The 23533-nt window shown below is 31.6% G+C and overlaps 3 protein-coding genes across 8 annotated transcripts in view; 2 read left to right on the forward strand and 1 right to left on the reverse strand.

Annotated features, from left to right (window-relative positions):
* LOC128874567 (dentin sialophosphoprotein) overlaps positions 1-15424 on the forward strand; it is a 193013-nt gene extending 177589 nt beyond the window's left edge. Inside the window, exons 10-16 of the mRNA XM_054119408.1 lie at positions 10696-10833; positions 11165-11317; positions 11435-11613; positions 11727-11930; positions 12014-12160; positions 12256-12349; positions 12429-15424. Coding sequence (XP_053975383.1) covers positions 10696-10833; positions 11165-11317; positions 11435-11613; positions 11727-11930; positions 12014-12160; positions 12256-12349; positions 12429-12709 — 1196 coding nt within the window. The 3' untranslated portion in view covers positions 12710-15424. The remainder of the gene's footprint in view (positions 1-10695; positions 10834-11164; positions 11318-11434; positions 11614-11726; positions 11931-12013; positions 12161-12255; positions 12350-12428) is intronic.
* On the reverse strand, positions 15204-17920 carry LOC128874640 (WD repeat-containing protein 74). Of its 3 annotated transcripts, none has more exons than XM_054119577.1 (8): positions 17782-17920; positions 17437-17584; positions 17255-17350; positions 16890-17179; positions 16695-16792; positions 16360-16561; positions 15975-16247; positions 15204-15882 (listed from the first exon to the last, which is right to left on the reverse strand). In XM_054119577.1, the coding sequence occupies exons 3-8, from the start codon at positions 17337-17339 to the stop codon at positions 15799-15801; spliced, it is 1032 nt and encodes a 343-aa protein (XP_053975552.1). In that variant the 5' UTR covers positions 17340-17350; positions 17437-17584; positions 17782-17920; the 3' UTR covers positions 15204-15798. The 3 variants fall into 3 exon arrangements, with proteins under 3 accessions (XP_053975552.1, XP_053975544.1, XP_053975537.1); XM_054119569.1 differs by having other exon boundaries at positions 17423-17584; XM_054119562.1 differs by having other exon boundaries at positions 16890-17196; positions 17782-17914.
* Positions 17867-23431, forward strand: LOC128874546 (uncharacterized). Of its 4 annotated transcripts, none has more exons than XM_054119396.1 (11): positions 17867-17988; positions 18097-18352; positions 18417-18678; positions 18771-20664; positions 21192-21449; positions 21530-21680; positions 21855-22028; positions 22105-22372; positions 22452-22604; positions 22681-22823; positions 22906-23431. In XM_054119396.1, the coding sequence occupies exons 2-11, from the start codon at positions 18162-18164 to the stop codon at positions 23174-23176; spliced, it is 3765 nt and encodes a 1254-aa protein (XP_053975371.1). In that variant the 5' UTR covers positions 17867-17988; positions 18097-18161; the 3' UTR covers positions 23177-23431. The 4 variants fall into 4 exon arrangements, with proteins under 4 accessions (XP_053975371.1, XP_053975355.1, XP_053975346.1 ...); XM_054119380.1 differs by having other exon boundaries at positions 17871-17988; positions 18059-18352; XM_054119371.1 differs by lacking the exon at positions 17867-17988 and having other exon boundaries at positions 18036-18352.
* The last annotated feature ends 102 nt before the right edge of the window (positions 23432-23533 follow it).

A 23533-nucleotide genomic window follows, 5' to 3' on the forward strand; every position in this document is an offset into this window, starting at 1 on the left:
TCGAAAGGGGGCTTTAGGATTTTGTTTTTGAATAAAACAATAATGATCTATACGATCTTATTTTATTAAAGTAAGAAAATGAATTTGAATTCGTTGAATTTTATAATATATTATATATTATAAATCATGTATAATTTATTACGTATTGTATATTATATAATATATTATTATATACTATTATGCCACCATTACAAATTTTACATATTTCATTTCCTTAATACTGTTATTCACGTAATATTATTTTGTCTTCAGATCGACGAGTAAATATTGCTACTCAAACTAAAATTATAAATGATTGAATATAAATTTATTATATTATATTATACTCCGTACACCATTCGTGCTTTCATTAAAAAAATCAAACTCCTGAAAGCCCTTTTTGGAAGCTCCTTAACAACTTCACACGGCATCGCATCTTGGAAAGCAATAATCCCCCAACATTTGCATAAACTTTCCCAACTGGGAACGGACCGGTGAAATGATGCAACTGTCGTTGCCAAGGAAACACCGAATCCCAAGATTCAACTTGCTAATTGCGTTCGTGGGTGGATGGCAGCCACAGTCGGCACAATGTCGTTCTATTAGAGCTTAATGGAGTCCTATGTAAATCGCTTCAATTTCGAAGATTCTTCGGAATTATAGCAATTTCCTGGGCGGAACAGAGGCCCCACGTAACGACCGCGGGACGCGGTTAGGCCAACCCGATTCCGAATTATCCGCGAGGTTATATTTAATTCTGAAAAAGGAGCGACTGGATGTCGATGAGTCCACGGGGTCGTCGAACCGGTCGACTTCGCGATTTCATTTTAAGAACAAAGTGCAATTGAAGGTAATGCTTCAGGGTCATCGATTCGACTCTCACGCGTACGTCATGCATGGGTCAACGATCGCTCAGCCTACTCTTATACATACATATGTAGAAATCGGTATGGAGGCAGCCTCTCTCGTCTAGCGTTGGCGACAGACGACTAGCGTGTCTATGTTGGTCGATACAGTCGATACAGAAACTATTACATACAGTAAACATTTGGGTTTTTTTGCTATCCCAGCTAACGAACAGTTTAAAAAATAAGAGTTTCTACTCCAAATATTGCAAATGTTTTACAGTATTTTTACATCACAATACGAATCTGTTAAATGCGCATTGCGCTGTGAGAAAAAGATATACATTGAAAGACAGTAGAGATATTGCTTCCAAGCAGAGATGGAAAAAGATTCTTATCTTTTATCTCTAAATAAAAACTTGAAATGGTAAATAGAAGATAAGTTTTTTATTCGTTACTCGTTAAATGTAAGTTTGAATTTAAATCCAGATTTTTTTGTTGAATATTTCCTGGATTCAAGAATAATACATATATGTTCCTTCACATATTTAATAAATTAAAAAAGAATTTTACAAAGTGAACCTTCGAATCTAACTAACTAATCTCCCAAGACGGGATCAAGTTCCAATTTCAAGAGTCAGAACCGGAAATACAAGATCTGTCCACTTGTACATATTACAGTCGTTGACCAAATTCATAGAGACACCGAGAAGAAACAGGTTTCCTAGACTTGCTAAAAAAAAAAACGAAAAATATCTGATTAACATACATTAACGAATAATTATTCAGTACATAAAGTTGCCATTTTAAAAATGTTAATTAAATACCCATATTTTATTCCACATACGCATTGCTACTTTAAACCAGAAAAATCTTCAGTTTTTTTGCAGTACCTCTAACTTAATTAACAACTGTAAATAAAAGCATTGGTTACAGTATAGGAAATGTGCAATATCAGCATTACTTTGGAGCATTTTATTTTTTTATTGCATAAAATTATCTACCGATAGAAAATTGTAAGAGATAATTTGTTTTTATTAGGTTGTCCCGAAAGTTTCTTTCGCGAGTTGCGCTCAATTATTTTATGTGGTCGTGTTTCTATAAATAGACAATCTAATTTCATAGATATTCATGTTGTAACAGTAATGGAGCAAAATGAATCGTGCACAATTCAGTAATGTAACATAAAACATAAAATATTGTGCATGTATCACTTATTAATAAACCGAAAGAAACTTTTGGGACAACCTAATGATATTCCTAGCATTTGAACTTATTCGTATTCATCTCAATTCTCCAAATGTGAATTTTCATTGATAGAACACGTGGGTTAGTAAGCGACCATTATGGTTTCCTTTACATCACTCACAAAACCCGCGTGCTTGCTTATCGCTAGTCTATAGTATTTTGATAATTCTTTTATGAGAGCGTCTATTAATAGTTCCCTTGCTCAAATTTTCTGAATTCTGTCGATACTTATCATTCGAGTATTCTTTCCTTCACATACCTGGCACATCTATATTTCTTAAACGTTACAATAACTAAAGCAAGTGACTTGTCGTTTGGAATTTAGATGGATCTCACAAAATAAATCATTACTTAAATATTTACATTTAAATTTCCATTTCGTTTACTAAACATATTTTTGACATGTACTATTTTTTATTTATAAAGAAACTTCTGAACTTGATCACTTGTTACACTAGAATCCCACTTTAAGAAGACTAGGTAATGAAAAAATCCATTTATCTTTACTGCACTTTCCGAAAGTGCCACTTTTTTTCTGAATAAAATGTTGTCGAGAAAAAAGATAAAACTTCCCAGTTGCCACTTTAATAACTTTATTCTAATTTCTTTTTCCACAAGTTCCAGCACTGATTACAAAATTTCTGACATAATTATCTCCAAGGAAGTTTCTCGCACTTAATGATCTCGTACACTATGTTACTCTGAATTTTTTTATAACCTTTTGGCCACTCTCGTTTAATACAAAAAACATAACAAAATTTTTGCAATTTCAATATTCATATAAAAGTCGAGTACCATTCTAAATTCCACTTTAGAAGAAAACTATTATTCCATTCACAGTAATATTTCCAATATTAATAATTCATTTTCTAAAACAACATGGCTCAGAGTCCAAAAAGTTACATAAACGCCAATCGATGACAATCCTCGCCCCACTTATTCACGAATAAAAAAATCCGTCTAAAAGCCAGTACCATCGAATCAACGTTACGTATTGCTGTAATGTCTTTCTATTCGTGATCTATTATTCCAATAACACTTCAACCATCCGCAGCTTCCAAGACACATTATGTGACACAAGCAAGATCTCATGCTGAAGCGAACGGCGTGCACACACGTTTCTAAACCGTATTCCCCATCGCTGTCTTCGCCAGTGTATTTGCAACGCGTGCTCGTTCGATGCCTCGACTGTACTGCACAATCTCCTCACCACTCAGTAGCTTCATGATCTCTGTACTGAAAGCCAGCAGTGAACCATGTTGAGCCTGACATTCGTGTGACTCACACTTTTCTTAGTGCCCTTTCCGCGTTGGTAGCTAGAGTTTTATTTAAATCAAGTTTAAACAGTATTTTCTTTCAATTTTCGTTCAGCAAGTGTAACCTTGACCTTAAGGTTCTTTGTGATAACTGTTTCACTGGAATTCGCGTACCTCAGATTTTACTCAGTGCCTCTTCCTTGTTGATCACGACAGTTCTTTGTGAGCGAAGACTGAACAGTGAGGTTTCGTAATTTTCAGGTCCTTCAGTGAGTGTAGTCGTGACTTAATAGACCTTTGTGATCACTGTGTCGCTGACATTCACGTGTCTCTGATTTTTCTCAGTGCCTTGTCTTCGTTGGTCACGCAAGTATTACGTAAATCCAGACGAAACAGTGAGGTTTCTTAAAATTTTCAAGTGTTTCAGTGAGTACAACCTTGACTATATACAGTCCTTTGTGATAGTTGTTTCACTGGAATTCAGGCGTTTATCGGTTTCCTCAGTGCCTCGTACTCGATCTCGAGAGTATTATATAAATCGAGGTAAAACAGTGAGGTTTCGTGACCTTAAAGCCCTTTGTGATCTCATCACCGAAAGCTCGCAGTCATCTTTTCTTACATTTAAATGTACCTTCCCTTAGTGCTTCTTCCCCGTCATTGATGAGAATTCTATGTTAACAAAGATCCAAGAAAGAAGTTTCTTAATATTTTCAAATTGTTCGATGAACCCTCAGGGGCTGTAGCTATGTTTGATTGTAGCTACAGTACGGGTTTAGCAATCCCGAGGTGCCCGAGCTATAAGGGGGCTAATGGTGGGCCCCAACAGACTACATCCCTAATGGAGATGTCACAAAATTAAGAAGAGAGATATCTAAGCAAATGCAAATCAATACTCGAGTGTCTCACATTTTTCTCATTGCTTTTTCTTCGTTGATCACGAAAGAATAGTGAGGCTTCTTAAAATATTTATATCGTTCAGTAAGTGCACTCTTGACCCCACAACCCTTTGTGATATCTGGTACCAAAATACTCAAATTGATAGTCATTTCCCTGATTCTCAAATGCCTCACAATTTTCCAAGTGTCTTTTCCTCCTTAGTCACAAGACTTCTCTATAAACAGAGATTCAATAGCGAGGTTTCTTAAAATTTTAGCATTCTTCAGCAAGTGTACTCTGGACCCCACAACCCTTTGCGATATCTGGTATCAAAATACTCGCAATGGTAGACATTTCCCTGATTTTCAAATGCCTCGCGATTTTCCAAGTGTCTTTTCCTCCGTAGTCGCAAGACTTCTCTATAAACAGAGATCCAACAGTGATGTTTCTTAAAACTTTCAAATCGTCAAGTAACTGCAATCTTGACCTTCTAAGCCCTCTGTTAACTGGTAAACTCGAGCATACTTATCATTCAAGCTCTTTTCCACTTTCCACTGATGCTGTCTGAGCAAAGTGTAATCGTATTTGTTGTTGTGAAGGAAACGCGCTTCGTTTAACTCATTACTCCGTCGCGACATACTTTTTACCGCGGAATACAACTTTTCCGTAATTCGATTCCGACTGTATCGTCGCCGTTAGTTTCTTTTCCTTGGCGTGGAACTAGGACTCGCTATTGCGTTTCCAGCCGGTAATTGGTTCGGATACAGAAAAGGAAACTTTCTACGCGCGCGCAACGCCTGCAACGAGATATCCTCGACAAATTTTATTCGCGGATAACTTCGTTTTTCGTGGATGAAACAACTCGATTGTTTTACCGAAATATTTCCTTTGACGTTGGTTTAATTTCATTTATTTGCCGGTGGATGATTCTTCGACAGATATGTAAATTTAACAATGGCATTGTTAAATGACAAGTTTCTTCTCGTGGATAAGTCCACTCAATTGTTCTTTGAACTATTTATTTTGGCATGAATTTAATTAAATTTATTTGCAAGTCTCTACTTCGATAACAAATTTTTCCTCACAAATAAAGCAACTCAATTGTTTTTTTAAGCACTTATTTGACCGTAAATTAAATTAATATTTGGTGATATGAAATATGATTTGACGAAATTAATGGGATTGTGATATTTATTTTTTAACGATTACTAGAGAAAATTTAATCGATAATCGAGAACTTGTTTTAACGATTTTTAAAAGTATTTTTATTTATCGCAGTTCAAGAATATTTTCAAAACGAGAAGAATGTGAACATTGAATTTTCAAGTAACAATTTTAATATTGTCTTGGTTCAGCATATTGGTTTAATATAGTTCAAACAACGTAAGAGTTTTTAAACAAATCTCCAAATTTAGGTTGGGAATTTATACAATCGCAACTCAGCATGATCTATCAAGGCAACCATTCAATCACTGACACTTACATAAAACGAACGTTTCGACCTTCCACGATCATTATCTTCAGGTACAATAGCAGAATTATTCAATCTATAAAAATACAATTAAATAAAATAATGCTATAAACGAAGTTTAATAAAACGAGAAAGTATAGGAACAATTAAAAGGCAGAAGGACAGAAAACTTGAACGAGTTCTCAGAAATACGATTAAATAAAATAATATAGTAAACACATATAAAACAAAGCATTGTTAAGTACATTTTGTTAAAATGAATTAACACATAAAACAAAAAATGATGTTTCTTTTTTTGAAAACATTAGGAACCAATTCACTTTCCTCTTGGAGACCATACTGAGTTGTCATTTTATAATAATTATTGATGGTCTAAACAATTGACTTTTCGACCTCTTCAAGGGTAAGAAATGATGCCTTTAACCATTAATAGTAATTTTATTGTGGACTTGGATAGAAAACAAGCGTTATCGTATCACTCATGTTTTATCCATAGAAAAGTTACGTAAAGCGCGCCACTTTTTCCCCCGTTTCGTGTTATATAATTTCTAATGCGTCCTGATTAACAAATGATCTAATGATTTAGACACGGTGACACATTTGTTATACCTGAAAGAAAAATATCAGAGTCCATTCTTTTTCTGCACAAGTTTCATTGGCGTTACTTGACTAGATCGCGTGGTATTTCATAAAAAGTAGCCACGGTAACGTGACAAGTCATATCTTGAAGTAGGTCAGCAATAAATAACATTCTTTTTGTTGAATAGAACGCGATTTGATCATGCCAACGTAAAATAAAGTTTGGATTTCCATCAAAATTGGAAGCGGGAAGAGTATGATTAAAAGTCGGTTCGAAGATTCGTGTTGCATGAAATGCTGCAATATTCATTTAATTATTCCTTTGCGATTAGCGTGGCATTTGTACACTTGCTTTAGGCACGTAATTTCTTGGTACTCTGTGAGTAATTCAATTCCAAGTTGTTGACTAACAGCTGTTGTATACTTGTATGACGACTATTAATTGCAGAGTAATAGGTTAAAGCGATTCAGTTACCTATGTGATGGACCAATTCAAAATGTCGAATTAATTTAGATAAGGTCTATTAAAAATTTATTTTCAATGTTACTTTAAAGACTAATAACATAAGTGGTATAAATTGAATCATATTTTTATTAAAAAACAAAATCGCAAATCCCTCTTTTGGAAGCCCTATACAAAATATCCTTCTATAACAGGAGCAAACATTTTATTCGTCGATATCAAAAGTTCTTCGGTCCGTAAATTTTCACATTTAAACAAATACCGAGTAGTGATCAGTGATTTTTTGTGTTACTGGACAAAAACCTAATATTTACAATTGAGATTTCTGCATCAGAGCAGGCCTCGTGGATTGATCGGTTTGAAATTAAAGTCCTGAATCAACTGCTCCCATGGAACTTTTATCGCACAAATTCTAAAGTATCTACTCCGCTAGAATAGTTCTTTTTTTTTCTTTTTTCTTTTTTTAAAGTACCTAATGTACAAATTTTTTCCATAAAAATTTCCACGAAAGGGAATATCTCTTTAAACAAATTGGGTTAAAACCAACCCAATTTAAAAAAGTTCTTTCATTCGATCTCTGAATATAATTTCACGTTAATTTGATACAGAAATAATAATAATTTCAAGTTTTTAGTTAAATTCGTGTTGAAATTATTAATCTACTGAAGAAATCAAAGTATTAGGTTGTCCCGAATGTTTCTTTCGCGAGTTGCACTCAATTATTTTATGTGGTCGTGTTTATATAAATAGACAATCTAATTTCACAGATATTTATGTTGTAACAGTAATGGAGCAAAATGAATCGTGCACGATTCAGTAATGCAACATAAAACATAAAATATTGTGCATGTATTACTTATTAATAAAGCGAAAGAAACTTTTCGGACAACCTAATATATGTCACATTTATCCAATCGAACGTTTGAAGTTAATTATACTTATTCCGTTACACTCTCGTACTAATACTACAATCATACACTATTTACTTTCCTGTCGTCATGAACAATTTGATCAAGACACGGATCATTATCACGTCGAAGTCAATTTCTGGCGATGACGTACAGTTCCTGGGCTCCTTTATGATTTCACCTACTGTTACATAGACGACATTTCTTAATACGAAGCTTGTTGGAGGATTAGGCTTATTGTTCGCTGGTCTAGATAGAGCTCTATTGGTAGAACAATCATTCAACAAAAGGAAGGATCCGGGTTCGAAACACGACCTAGAAATTTTACTTCTACTAGTAGAATTTTACTACAACTCTCCCTTGAGTTTTTAGAGTCGACTTCTTATTTCCACCTTTCATTTTCATACTGTTTTTGGAATTTTGAATTTTTTATTTATCGTGGGTAGAAGACATGTCTCGTGGCTTGATGAAACAATTCAGTAAACGAAATATCGATCCAGCGATTTTAGCGGCCTTCTTCCCTTTAATGTTTCCCAAAAGTGATACTTGTCCTCATACTGGTTCCAGGGATGTACCTAAAATCTTCGACGAAGTTTTGTGTATGGAATGCACCAAGCAATCACAGTTTGTTTATTCTGGACAATCTCTTCCAGACTTGTAAGTTTCGTGACAAGAAAATATTGTCGACGCTTTTTTTGCCTCCGCTTTATCTCGCCTCCCCCCTTTTTTTAATTATTACGATGTCCAGCAAGCTGTTAGTAATAGTTACAGTTTAGATACACTTCCTCTGTCTGCTTCGAAAAGTAGCTAAAAATTAAAAACAAAAGGAAACTTTAAAATATATTAATTAATTTTCCAATCTTAATTTTCAACAATTCCAATTTATGGTCTTTATTTTTTAAACTTGACCACCACAAATATTTTAATTCATATGCTTATCAAAATTTGTTATCCTGTTTAAATAATTATTTTCTCCGATTAAAACAGTATTAATATTAAAAAAAATATACATATATATATATATATTCGTTATTTGTAACAATTTAAGAAAATGTCCTAAATAAATCTTTAAGATAATTGAATTTCACTTAGAAAAAGTTAAATAAATTACCTACTACCCATGTTCGCTCCAAATAATAATTAAAAAAGAATGAGAAAGGCTCTTCAAATGTATGATTTGTTCTCTCAATCAACATAACATTTAAAAATATGTTCCAAATATTAATTTCAATAGCAGGATAATTAGTGATACGAACTGATGCGATGATCTAATAGGTCGAGTCATTAGTTTACCGATGTACCTGTCAACGAATTAGTCGATGAAAAATTCATGTCATTTGAGCAGGTTATAAAGTGATTCTCTCGTCGCCGCGTGTAATCGATCATCCAATGGGGCTCATTTCAACGTTGCATAACATAACCACCCTTCGTGAGAACGTTTGATTAAGAACTTGTGACCCATATTATCGCCATTTATCCAGGTTGAAATAACAGGGACCTCTAATGGAAGAATTCGAACAAATATTAGGCGTAGAAATTAATTCTATGCCTTTATATTCATACAGTGGGTGTGGAATGTATTCGTACACCGATCAATTTCCCAAAAAACTTTTCTGTGAAATTGTAGTTTCTTAACTTCCTTTTTTATAATCAATGATATTTTACATATTCTCGGAAGTCTCTAAGATAGATATAGTCCAAACAACATTTAATAGTTGATATAATTTGTGATATTAGCAAAATAAATGCGAAAAGTGGGTAAAAGTATAGAAGCAATAAGTATCTGTACGATTCTTACGACGAACCATTTGCAGCAGAGTTTGTAACGTAAACACATTAGTTTGTTGCTTCGTGCGAATTAGAAAACATCAAATTTCCAGTAAAGTACTTTTTAAAACAGTTGTCCGAATACTTATTGCTTCGATATTTCTATCGATTAATTGTTTATTTCTTGTTAATTTCACAAATTATATTAACTAGTAAATGTTGTTTGGACTATATCTATCTTAGATACTTCTGAGGATATGCAGAATGTCATTGTTTATAAAAAGTAAGTTAATAAATTACAATTTTACACAAAAGTTTTTTGAGAAATTGATCGGTGTACGAATACTTTCTACACCCACTGTACATTCATAACTCTAGTTTAATTAGAAATATTTACTTGGCATTTTGTTTTTACAAGTGTATGTGCTCCCTTGAAATGTGTGACTGAGTGAAGGTTTTAAAGTTGTGTGTTTTCATCATATATAAATAAAAGTTTTCTCTATGAATAAATGGTAATTTACTTTAGAAAAGCACAGAAATAATTTCTACACGTAATAACTATTTATTAAACGACTACTTTGTTGAACATTTTTCTCATCATTGAAAATTTATAAAATTTTATCCTCGTTAGTTAATACTTACAATTAAATTCCCCAATGATATGTGACACCAAGTCTTAACAAATTTGTTAAATTCTATAAGTCAACATCTATTAGAATTTTAATTTTATCATCGATACAAAGCAATACGTCAATGAAGAGATTAAAATAACACGTACAAAATTAAATTAAACGTCAACGATCGATATATTAATAATTAATGCAAACAAACATTCAAGTTATCCACGTTTCCTATATTGAAAGTTTCCTTTCGCAACCTCCGCGGTAAAAAACATTGATTATGAGAGCTTCGGTGAATAGAAGGGATTTGCTTGCATTGTTCGAAAGTAGCGCCAAAATTCGTGATTCGACGCCAGTGAATACATCGCCATAACCTATCCCAACGCAAGGTCACAAAACCCGGTTCAACGGTCATCCTGTCAGGCTCGATAATTTTTGTGAGAAATTGAAGAAGGAAAGAGTGTTTCGACATTAGAAACAATAAAGTGCGAACGTCTGAACGGACAGAATAGGGGCATCGATGAATCGATCCCCTATCTTGTTATGCAAAGTACAAATAGTTTTGCAAGATAACGTGTAAACTCGCAAGGACATTGTGACATCGTTAGAAAACAAAGAAAAGACAAAAATGCTTCGTCGAAACCATAAAGCATTACTCTACTGTGAACTGTTTGGACTTTCAGAGGAGGACGAATCACAGATCTTCGTCAAGTTCTTCAAATTTCACAAATGTTACGACCTAATACCTACCAGTGCCAAATTGGTTGTTTTCGACACGCATCTCCTTGTCAAGAAGGCCTTCTTCGCTCTTGTTTACAACGGTAAATATTAAATCAGTTTTATGACATCTTAACCATAAATTTCTATCAATATCTCCAAATTTTGTTAATTTTGTTTCAATGTAGTATAATTTTTCAATAATTCAATAATTCAATATACAATTATAACAAGGGTTGCAGAGAATTGTCTATATTTTTATGATGTGTTTTGTTCATTCACTTACCTATTAATATTCTGAAGATAATTTCATATCAGACAATCTAAACGTACATGAAGGCTTGTTTCAGATTGCAAAATTGCCTTTCTCTTTATTACACATACAAATATATTTATATGTCGCATATTTTATTAACAATGGTTTTTTTTGTGCAGGTGTGAGAGCTGCACCACTATGGGACAGTGCAAGACAAGAATTTATCGGGATGTTAACTATAACAGATTTTATAAAAATTCTGCAGATGTACTACACCAGCCCATCTGTAACAATGGATGAATTAGAAGAACACGAGTTAGATACATGGAGAAGTAAATATGTTGATTTAATAGACATTTTAATGTATGACAGAAAATACCAACACACTATTATTAGATTCTTCTCATAATTTTATTAATATAAACATGTTTTATATTTCATTATTTTAGAAGTCTTGAAAGATCAGGTGCATCCATTAGTGAGCATCAGCCCAGATGCATCATTGTATGAGGCCATTAAAACTTTAATTCACAATCGAATTCATCGTTTGCCTGTGATAGACCCAGATACTGGAAATGTTCTCTATATCCTGACACACAAACGAATACTTAGGTTCCTCTTCCTTTATGTGAGTAGAAATTATAGAAATTGTATAAGTAAAAAATTATTTACCAGAAGATTTGTGTTATAATAATAATAATAATAATAATAATAATAATAATAATAATAATTTAATGTCAGATTCACGAGCTACCAAAACCATCGTTCACAAATAAAACATTGAGAGAGTTAAGGATAGGTTCGTTTGATAATATAGAAACGGCGACGGAAGAAACTAGCATAATTTTAGCACTCAAGAAATTTGTCGAAAGGAGAGTTTCAGCATTACCAATTATCGATGCCGAAGGAAAGTTGGTTAACATATATTCGAAGTTTGATGTTATTGTAAGTAGATTTCATGATTTGATTATCACGTTTGTTGATTTATCGTTGTCAATCTTTAAAAAAACTTCTTTTCTCTTTTTCAGAATCTAGCTGCTGAAAAAACATATAACAACTTAGATGTTTCATTACGAGAAGCAAATGAGCATCGAAATGAGTGGTTTGAAGGAGTTCAAAGTTGTAAATTAGATGAGACTCTGTTTACTGTTATGGAAAGAATTGTTAGGGCAGAGGTACAGTATTCTCTTATTATTATTATTAAAGGTGTACGTATTATTGAGCAAAATAATTGTTACGTGTCAAATTAAATTATATTGATATTTTTTAGGTCCATAGGCTAGTAGTGGTTGATGAAGATGATAAAGTGATTGGTATAATTTCTCTATCCGATTTACTCTTCTACCTCGTTCTTAGGCCTTGTGGTAAGAATACCGTTTTAAAATTGCATCACGTTAATTAGAGACATATAGATCAAAATAACAATTAAATGTTTGTTTATAGGTGAAGATGGCAGTAGCAATAAAAATAGTTCTATATCGTTAAGAGCACAGGATTCTGTATCAAAGGCTCCGAGTTCTGTGCAGTCGGAAGCTTCTCTCCCTGATGGTGAACAAGAAGCTGAACAAGATGCAGCTGACGTAAACCAATCCGAAGAGGCACCCGCGACACCTAGTCCACCGCTGAGTCCAGCAGCGTCAGATATTTCTGAACCTCAATCTACTTTAGTAAACCAGTCTCAAGAACCTGCATGGAGGGAAGTAACCGTGTCAGGGGGAGAATGAGGCAATATCACCTTAACATGCTATTAGGCATGAAATTGTGACTGGTTTACTCACTGTAAAGTTCAAATTTTGCAGTGCAACAGCAGCAAGTAACAAACGGATAAGCATGTGTTTTTCACCTATTCTTAACGCTCGCGTTACCCATGCTTAAGAATTTATGAAAAACATATGAAACATTGTTGTATGCTCGTTTACGTCAGAAAAGTAACGGTTACCGGAAGTAAATAAAATCTCGGCGAGTACGAGAATGATGAACGAATTTCACTGGACGCGACAAACAATAATGCAATGCTGTATAATGTATAAAGTTGAGAAAGCTTAATTTTTTTATGGTACAAATGCTACTCAACATAAACGTTCGAGCTTCTTGCCAGGCACGATCGCTACGCCATTAACTGCTCAGGGTATGAATTCTCGACACCCTTTCTGCTACCGTATACTGGGAATGTTTCAAAAGAGTTTCAAGGAAACAAATAGCTGTTTCGTCCTTTACATTTATATAATGCTGCTGTGCTCTTCTTACACTGAAACCTTGTATTTTAATTGAGATCAAAGATTATGAAATAACTTACTTTATTTACCTGAAATAGTTTAGAGATGTGTCTGGATGACACGAAACTTTGTAGTGGTATATCGAAGAGTGCTCCATAATTAATAAATATGGACCCCGTTTTTACAGAGGCCTTCCACGCTTTTCTCCGACATAAACGAATATTACAGTTTTAAACAAAAGTCTCTAAATATGTATATCCTGTATGCTTGTTTATTAAAACAGCTTTTCGCCTGTGGAACTGTCGCAGTTAGATGTTTGAACATCAGCAACCGATGTGCATAATAAATAATTCAATTTGAAACAATTGCACAGCATGCGATACAGGAAAAGAAACATGGTGCTTTTGATTTTACATGAACGACCGACTATGATGTAGCTATCAAATGAAATTAGTGTGCGTGTAACAAATAATAAACAGTAAAATAATAATTAAAATGTTAAAAAATTGTGTTATCGTTCAAGCTTCTGTGCATCTTCGAGAAATATTCAAGTACAGGAAGCCATTACTTTACATGAATCTAACCTATAATCTGTCATTGAATTTATACGTCATTGTTTTATGTATTTCATACAATATTGTTACATATTAAGTGACAGGCCTACAAAGCATGGAAAATGGAAACAACTTTTCCTTATATTGAATACGTGCTGCCACCAATCTTAATCGATGCTTTAAATTTCTAGAAGTATCAGCAGTACTTTATTCAAGTTACTTACGAAACAGTTTGATTTTGAACATATTCATGTTACATTTATTATAGATTTGTGTGTATATATAATTTAATTTAATTTTACTTCTTTTAAATACTTATATTTTGTTTGTATCTGCTTTACGTGAGGTTTTTAGAAATTAACTACTTTGCTGGCAAATTTTCATGTAGGAAAAAGAAACGGAAATGGAAGTGTAAGGAACATATTGGCGTTTTTATGTGATCTCTGACCAAATTCTGTACATTACGTAATTATTTATGACGGTATAATTGACGTCACGTAAAATGTAAAAGGAAAGTTTTGTAATTAAATTTTACATTATTATTAATTTTTATAGGTATTAATCGGAAGAAAATAATTTTGGAAACTACATAGATTGTTTCTCGTAAATATTTATCATGTCGAACCTAAGTTTTCATCTAATCTATGTAATCATGTCATATGAACAGAGAAAGCACCCGTATCGAATTCTATTTGAGAAGTGGACGATAATTGTGTAAAACGTATACTCCACTCAACGTTGATACTATTTCAATAACGAATTACAAAATGAATGGCAGAAGGCATTCCTGTACAAACGCGATCAATTAAAAGAAACTGTTTCGCCTCAAAACAGATCTTTGTTCTACGCTTACTGCATCAAAGAGATGGAATTAAGAATTGTGCAGACATCTGCATGTTACATCTAAATGTGAAAATTTGTATATAAATGGCCTTTGTGCCAAGGAATGTATTTTCCTTTTTGGCGCGAAGTTCCATTTTCTCTGTAGAAATATGGGTAAAACCACCACTTGATCTTGAAGGGGACAGTGCCTGTAATTTAGTAAATTTATTCCTAGGTACGTTTTACGAGGATAAGAATAAATATTCCATTTCAGATGTAAGCGCAGTCAGGATAAAGCATGTTTGCATTAGTATTAATTAACAAGAGGCGTAGTGGACAATGATTTTTGTACAGCTGAAAGAATATAGCCGAATAAGATTTAGTGTGCTGTAGCTGCGAACATTATATTTCCTTTTAGTACAAAATGCGTTTCAACTTTGCGAGTTGTCACGTTCACTTTTTCTAGTTTTTAGACGTAAAAAAAAAAAATTACAGTAGCCTACATCCTGCAGCGCACCCGATTTCAATATCACAATTGTATCGAAAGCACAATTTAAATAACCCTGACAGAAAACAGACAGCGGTAGTTATTGTACTTGAGAAACCATTGCACTCGGCGTACGCTGCATTTGCGAACCAAAACAATATATAGACAAGGTATTAAGAATAAATTGTACAATAAAGAATTAATCGAATAATTAGGCAGTACACTTAGTCGCGTTTCAGTACTGTATATTCAGGGCAAAAACGATTAGCGTATTATTCATGTCCCTCATATATGTAAGTTACAAATGAAAAACGAATTGCTGAGTGACAAAATACATCGTAACAGAAACATTTTACTTTATTGTTCGTAATCATTTTTGTTTGATTTGTTATCCCTGTTTTTTAGAAGCGCCTGGCGATTATACTTCGTGGATTAATTGAAATTATTCGATACTCTGCATTTTAAGATATAAATACTTATTCGAACTTTATAAACAAACTTATTACAAAAATACGTGACAGTTTCAGTTTTTCTTAATCTACATATACAGTAGACTCTTGATATAACGCCGCGTGGCTAATATCCTCTTCACTGTAGAGTGACAGACTATGCGTAGACTGATGCATGGAAGAGATTTTTGATATAATAAATTCTATGGAAGAATTTTCTGTTCCTAAAGGTGTATCTGCGTTATGTCAAGAGAACTGTAGTAGTGTTTATATTGACTAATGACTTTATGTATGTTTTGACTGCTTCGATTTTGTTTTCTTACAATTTTTTTCTAATTTCTCTTTTCTCCTTGTAAACTTTGAAGATATCTATATGTTGAAAGTATAATTTAGAATCATTATTTTTTACCATTTATTAAGGTTTTTATACAAATTGAAAAGAATAATACCAAAATACTTACAATTTCTTCATCTGACGAACTTTCTTTTGTTTTCCTTCGCTTTCGTTCAATTGATTTTCTATCCTCTTTATTACTTAGAATAACAGGCATCTTCTCAAATAACATGTCATATTCTACATCGTTATCTGGTTTATCTGCCTCATTTTTTTGCCCTTTGACGCTCGAGTCCGAGCTATTGTTACATATTTGTACATCTTTGTCAGTTTCAATTTCTGTTGGTAACGAAAATCCTGAATGCAACAACATACACGATATCTTCGATGTTAAATAAACCTGTAGTATAAAACAAATATTAATATATAAACGTTAGGAATATAGTATTAAAATAAATCTTTTTTGTAGAGCAACTTCAAAATTAATTTGTTAATGCAATTACTACTTTTACCTTTTTTAGTAACTGTTTAGTATCGATGTGGTGTATTCTTAAATATCGATCTAAACTAACGCTAACAACGTAAGGTTCGCTTGTACTGCAAGCTAGTCCAGTTATACCACCAGCAAATCCTTTGTAAGTATTTAATACTTTAGCTGGTTTCCTTAGATCTACGAGGTTCATTTTACCTTTCCCAGAACCCACTATAATTTGCCTGAAATACAAATAACATGATTCACTTTGTATTTATATCACTATGTATATTAGAATTGGGCGAAATCTTGTCAGGATTTTGCCCATCTCTGATAAATATGATTTAATATACAATGTATACAATATATACTTACTTTTCTCTTGGTGTCACGGTTAATGTTGTTAAGGCTTCACCTTCTACTTCTAAATTGATGACAGGTCTTCGTTGTGTCTTTGGATCATACAATCGTACCTTACAATGTTCAATATTTATTAATTTATAATCTCAATATAAAAACTTCCATCTCTTATAATAGGAAATGTTAGTATATGTATAATGAATATCTTACATGCCCATATTTACTAACTGCAACAATCTGTTCTGTAGTAGGAAGAAAATCTATATCAGAAATCCAAATAGGAACCTTTAATTGTAACCAATCATTAGGTTGATTTTTTTCTAAAAATATTTGTCTCTGTTTCTCTAAGTCAAATAATTGTAGCCTATGCTCATAGCCACCAGTTGCAATTATGTTTTTATTTGTTTTAGAATGACGCATTCTATTTAAATTTTCACCAGCATTTATCAGAATTTCATGTTCCTTTTCAAACCTCCATAATTTCACTTCTCCTGAATGTACTGCAGTCAAAATTGCTCTAAAGAAACATGTACAAAATTAAGACAATTTTAGTGTTTCCAACAGTCATTACTTACCCATTGTACCGTGATATGCCATTGATCTTTCCTTTTCCAATATCAGTAAAAAATGAACATGTAAATGTTGAACACTTTGTATCATAAACTTTCACACTGAAAAGTAGAAGCTATTACGATAAGTCATCACAGATGGCAAATTCAACTTTACTTCAGCTGAAAAATTACTTATTATATATAACCTCCTAGTCCCTTTTACTCCACAGGCGATTAAAATTTCCTTTTCTTCGTCATCACCCCAGGACATTGTCGTGACTTCGTCGTCATCTGTTATGGACACCAAGTTTTGTATGTTTTGCATTACACATTCCTTTTTAGCTATTTTTACACCTATAAATAAAAGGTGTTTTCAGTAAAATTGAATTAATAGATTTCATAATGAATTATAAATGTTCACTCTCTGTTAAACTAGTATTAATAAAAACAAAAAACATTTTTTGCAGTTAACCTATACACGTATATGAAGACATTAAGAAGTTTAATTAACTACAAAAACGTATTAATTTAAAATAAAGACTTAAAATTACCTTTGAAGACTCCAGATTTACAACCAACGTAAACATCAAAGTTGTCACCTGAATCCATTTTATAAAGCAAATCATAAAAAACATAAGAATTCGTAAGAGTATAATAGAGGTTAACCACGTGATTAGGAAAACATCGAGCAACTTGGATGATTTCAGTGGACATGTCAGTCAATGATCACTGATCATTGGGGATTTTCTGTTGAACACGTAAGTCACTAGGCTGCTACTTCAGCCCGTTCTTCACCAAGGTAGTGATAAAATAAACCCTATTATTTAGGTTGTGTTCGAAATTAAAATGCATGTTTCTGAATTCAGTTTTTTACCCAACCTGTTTACAAAAGAAGGACAACAATTCTTATTGGCACTGTAAAGAAGTCGAAATGAATTGTAAAGTGCCGATTCGTACTTATGGGAGGAAGAAATGTGAAGAAAGAATAATTCCAATGCAAAAAATACATATTTCCACTGCAACCATTAATAACAGTTCAATAAAAAAAGAATTAAGTAACAATGATTCTATATTTTATGATCCTTTTGAAACAACGTTTGACAGACTTGTTAAAAATACGAAGTATGCAATTTTGTTATTATTTTCAAATATATGTTTAAATTCTGATTTGTTTTTCTTTTTACAGAACTCAAACACAGGCACTTAAAACGTACAATGCTACAGCAAAACATAGCAATGCAGATAGTAGTTCTAATTCTAGTAGTAGTATATCTGAAGAACAAGTTCATTATAAATGTTTCTTATACAATGATATAAAATTACCTGATGATGACATAAAACCTGTTTCAAAACAGAAAGTACAATGTAACAAGTCTAAAATGCAAACAAAGACAAAAATAATATTAAGAACGAATGTATCAGAATCTCAAAAGAATAAAAAGTCTGAGGTGAGCTTTTTTAAAGTAGTAGTAGAGTAAGATTATAATTGATTAATATTATAAGTCAGAGAAAATTGTTTAATTGTTTGTATTTCTATCAGCAGGTGAAAAAGAATAAATCATACAAAAAATATAAATTGCGTAAAGCAAGAAACAATAAGAAAACAACATCCAGTAACACGAACATTGATTCTATAAATTTAGATTCTCACATAGATATCTCTGAGAACAAGGATTGTCGTAATAAGTATAACAAAGGCCCAAATAAAAAAGCTAATAACAAATATGCCTTTAGAAAAAATAATAAAAATAGCAATATATTAAACTCAAGTTCCAACAAAAGTTTAAAAATAGTGCCATGTTCTGTAACTTTGGATAAGTTGAATATATTAGAACAGAAGAATAATAATGATGAAAATAATTTTACAAAAGGGATGCACAAAAATATATTAAAAACTGATAAATCATTAAAACATACTGAAATTACTAAAACAAACATTGACAATACAGAACATGATAATAAAAATGTAAAACACTGTTTTGTAAAAATGGAACAATTAGAAATATCCTCAGATACGAAGCGATGGTCTTCCAATAAAACATGTGGAAATGTTATTAGCAGTACACCTATTGGTAGACCAGTAAAAATATTGTCTCATGTAATTGCTGTATCACCAATTCCTATCACATATTCTGAAAAATTAAATGAGTCTGTAACAAACATAGATAGTATCCCAACTAGTGTAAATAGTAAAAATAATTTAGTTTCTCTAGAATTTCAACAAATAAATGAAGATTCGTGTGGGATCAAATCAGGTACATCAGAAAAAAGTCTAATTAAAGAAAAGATTGAATTATTGCCCACTTGTGTGACAAATACATCCAAATTTAGAAACTATAATTTAGATCAATCAGAGAAAATAAAAATGGAGAATACTAATTCATTAGCTATACTTAATTGTACTAGTAATAATACTCCTAAGCATGGAGAACACTTAACACAAGTAACATGTGAAAAATTACCGGACTCTGTGAAAAATATTTTAACAACTGAAATAATAAAAAGTATTACATTAGATGTCTCTCCTGAATTAATACAGGAACATCGAATGTTAGATGTGGTAAAGAAAAACCACCTAAATTTTTCTATTGATGTAAACAGATCACTGTCCTTATTTAGTGATACTAGTGGAAGTACTCAGACATCATTATGTAAACCAGCAATTAATATAACAAAAGTAACTGCCAGTGACGTAATATTAGATGATATAAATAAAGAATTAAGCAATAAAATGTATTCCGATTCCATTAAATTAAATAAAAATTCACTTTTAAATGTAGAAGATAGCAAAGTAGAAACTAAGTTTGATGACGTGAAAGAAGATTTGTACGAAATGTTTATTCCTGCTAAATTGATGATTTCTAATGCATCATCCGGTGATGTGGAATTTCGGCTCGAAACTGAAGGAACAGACCTTGAAAACAAAAATACGTGCCCAATGAAAGAAACTGAAAGTCTACTTGACAAAAATCATACATTAAGTTCAAACAAATCCCATATAAATAATGATGACAGTCGTTGCAATGCAATGGAACCTTATGTAGTTTTAAACCGGTTAGAAGATCCTATCAGAATTACGAAAAAAAGAAAGCGATACCGTAAATGGGAGCTAGATATGGATGATATTTCAGAAGATGGCAATAATAGTATGCAGCTTAAGGAAAATCAGATATCTCTGAAAAGAACAAGTGAAATTAAAAAATCTAAGTTATCTAAGAGAACGTTGGAGTCTACAGAAAATATAGAAACATACATTCATACTATACCAGTAAAAATACAAAAACCCATATATTTAAAGCCAGGCAAATCATGGGCAAGGTCTTTATCAATTCTGAATAATATACAAAATGAATCAAATTTGGATAGATTATCTGTAGGTAAAGGTAAAAAATGGAAAGATATCGTTCTGGACGTCTTAAATATGCAAAACCAAGGTGATTACAGAATAAATAAAAGCTTATGTTAAATATTATTTTTAATTAAGAATTAGAAATTTAATGAAGGTTGTACTATGTGATAGATACATTATTCCATGAAAGAACCTTTTAATACTATACATAAAAACATTTGAATATCATTCTTTTTTAAATATTTGACAACAAAATTCTATTTCAAGATTTATTAACCTGAAATATTAACATTTCATTATTTTTCATTTTAGACTACATATATTTATATATGTGTATATATATATATATATACATATACGTATATACATATATGTACATCCATTTTATTTGCTATATATTTTTCATTTTTTGTACATACTATTATACAACAAATTTGTTATAATCATTAATAGTATAAAAAAATTATAGTATATTTTTTTATTACAAAAAAAAGGAACAGAAAAATGGAAAAAATACACATATAAATGGGTAGGTCCCATAGTTTTGTATAAGAAAATAAAACAGATTCTTTGCTAAAATAGTAATGTTTATTGAAACTTTTACACTTGTAGGTGCTATACACAGTTGTATGAGAAAAACTAGAAGTGTCAAAGAATTACAAGTGATTAATGAAACGATTAATACAGATGAACATGAGTTGAGTAATAACAAAGGTAGAACCAGTGATTCTACTAGCCTTGGACGTCTTTCAAGAAGAATATCTGTTCGTGTTGTTCCAATTAATAAAACTATAAAACTCATAGAAGATGCTCCATTTCTTGAAGTTTATGGTATTGTTCCTATAAACAGTCAAAGGATTACATTAAGTAGTGAGTTATTCTTTCATCTTGTATTAATATATGGATAATGTATTATTTGAATAAATATGATTATGTATATTCTTATACAGATCCACGAAAATCTTCTGTATGCAACATTCAGAATGATGATGTTGATGGTGAAATTGGTGAAGAACATACAATTTCAACAGCAAAAGAAGTTATCTTGACAAAATGCTCACAAAAAGATTATATATCATTTTCTACATATTTTTCCGATTCGTACGTATACTTAATCAATAATGTATAATATAGTGAATTAGGAACATTTTATATAATTTCTTTTTTTATTTAAGCATTTCAAACTTTATTGATTAATTGTATATACTAATGTAAATACACGTTATAACACATTTAATACAGTTAACATAGTTAATACAATTGATCTTTTCGTAGCTACTTGGAATATTGTCGGAAAATTGGGGAAGGCGTTTATGGAGAAGTTTTTCTTCACGAATACGAAGATAAAAAAACTGTTATAAAAATTATTCCCATAGAAGGCGATGTTCATGTTAATGGAGAACCACAAAAAAAATTTCATGAGATATTATCTGAAATTATTATTGCAATGTAATTAAATATTATCATTCTAATACATTAGGGTGTCAACTATAACATTAATGTTTAAAAAAAAAAACGTTTCCAGGGAATTACATAATCTAAGATTTAATACAAAATATAATACTGATGGATTTGTAAATGTAAAAAATATTAAATGTCTCAAGGGAGAATATCCGAAAAAGCTTGTGAAACTTTGGAATATTTACGACGAAGAGAAACGTTCAGAGAATGATTGCCCATCAATGTTTAATGATGATCAATTGTATATAGTTCTAGAACTCGGCCATGGTGGTCAAGATTTGGAAGCATTTGTATTTCCTACAGCGGAAGAAGCTTATATTTTATTCATACAGGTTTTTAAATTCTTTTAATAACAGCCATATTTAATTTTAAATATATTGTAGTAGTAATTATACTTATAATGTTTGGTAGGCTGCATTAGCATTGGCAGTTGCAGAGAAAGCTATTGAATTTGAACACAGAGACCTACATTGGGGTAACGTATTAATATCTCCAACGACTGAATCTCATATACATTATAAATTGGGAGAAAAAGAAGTTAAATTAATTAGTAAAGGTGTAAAGGTACATTCAAATATTATATAGTGATTTACTTCAATTAGTTATAAAGATTATCCAGATATTAAATTTCTTGTTTTAGGTATCTATTATAGATTTTACGCTTTCAAGAATAACCTATCAGGAATGTAGTATATTTAATGATCTTGCATCAGACCCTAGCCTTTTTACAGCTCAGGGTGAATATCAATTTGAAATATATCGTTTGATGAGAGATAAGATCAAGTGAGTATTAAATATTTCGAAATATATGTACACAATTTCCGTATATTTTAAATTACATACTTATTTCTATAAATTATTTCAGAAATAATTGGCAAACATTTGAGCCATACACGAATATTTTATGGTTACATTATACTTTAGATAAAATGATTACAGCTGTTAGATATAGAAGAAGAAATTTGAAAATTCATAAACATGGTATAACAAAACTTAAAGAATTAAAAAATACAATTTTGACATACAGTAGTGCCTTTGATTTTGTATTAAACTGTGATCAAGTTGTCAGCTTGTTGTGCAATGATTCAGAGTCCGATCTTGCATCTGCTTTAAGAGAAGAAATGGTTATTGTATAAAAATACAAATTTTGAATACACACAGCTAAGTTTATTTATATTTTTACTGGAATATATATTATAAGCTTAATTGCAATATTATCTTAGTTGACAATGTTTATAGAAAAACAAAATTATTTAATTTGTCCTCTATTTCAGAGTATTTAAATTTGACCTTCGTTTGCAAATTATATGTATAGATGATTTTATTTTTAAGAAATGACGTTTTTTTTTTTGTATTCCCGTGGAAATAAATTAAATTGTAATTTTACAAACCAATGTGTTTGTATCTTTTTTATTCAAATTTAATAGACTAGCATTTGCTTTCGAGAATGTTTTCTTAAATATTACAACTTTAATTACATTTATTCTAATAGA

Source organism: Hylaeus volcanicus, chromosome 1, assembly GCF_026283585.1.
Source record: "Hylaeus volcanicus isolate JK05 chromosome 1, UHH_iyHylVolc1.0_haploid, whole genome shotgun sequence".
Lineage (NCBI taxonomy): Eukaryota > Metazoa > Arthropoda > Insecta > Hymenoptera > Colletidae > Hylaeus > Hylaeus volcanicus.

Excerpts from the sequence above, each read along its gene's own strand:
- LOC128874640 (XM_054119562.1), bottom strand. The coding sequence starts at position 17,839 with ATGGATTCAGGTGACAACTTTGATGTTTACGTTGGTTGTAAATCTGGA. Across the intron at positions 17,197-17,254 it reads GGCATATCACGGTACAATGG|AGCAATTTTGACTGCAGTAC; the intron begins GTAAGTAATGAC and ends ATGTTTCTTTAG. Across the intron at positions 15,883-15,974 it reads GTTCGTCAGATGAAGAAATT|ATATCTTCAAAGTTTACAAG; the intron begins GTAAGTATTTTG and ends TTCAACATATAG.
- LOC128874546 (XM_054119380.1), top strand. The coding sequence starts at position 18,081 with ATGTTTCTGAATTCAGTTTTTTACCCAACCTGTTTACAAAAGAAGGAC. Across the intron at positions 18,353-18,416 it reads AGACTTGTTAAAAATACGAA|AACTCAAACACAGGCACTTA; the intron begins GTATGCAATTTT and ends TTCTTTTTACAG. Across the intron at positions 22,824-22,905 it reads TTGATGAGAGATAAGATCAA|AAATAATTGGCAAACATTTG; the intron begins GTGAGTATTAAA and ends AAATTATTTCAG.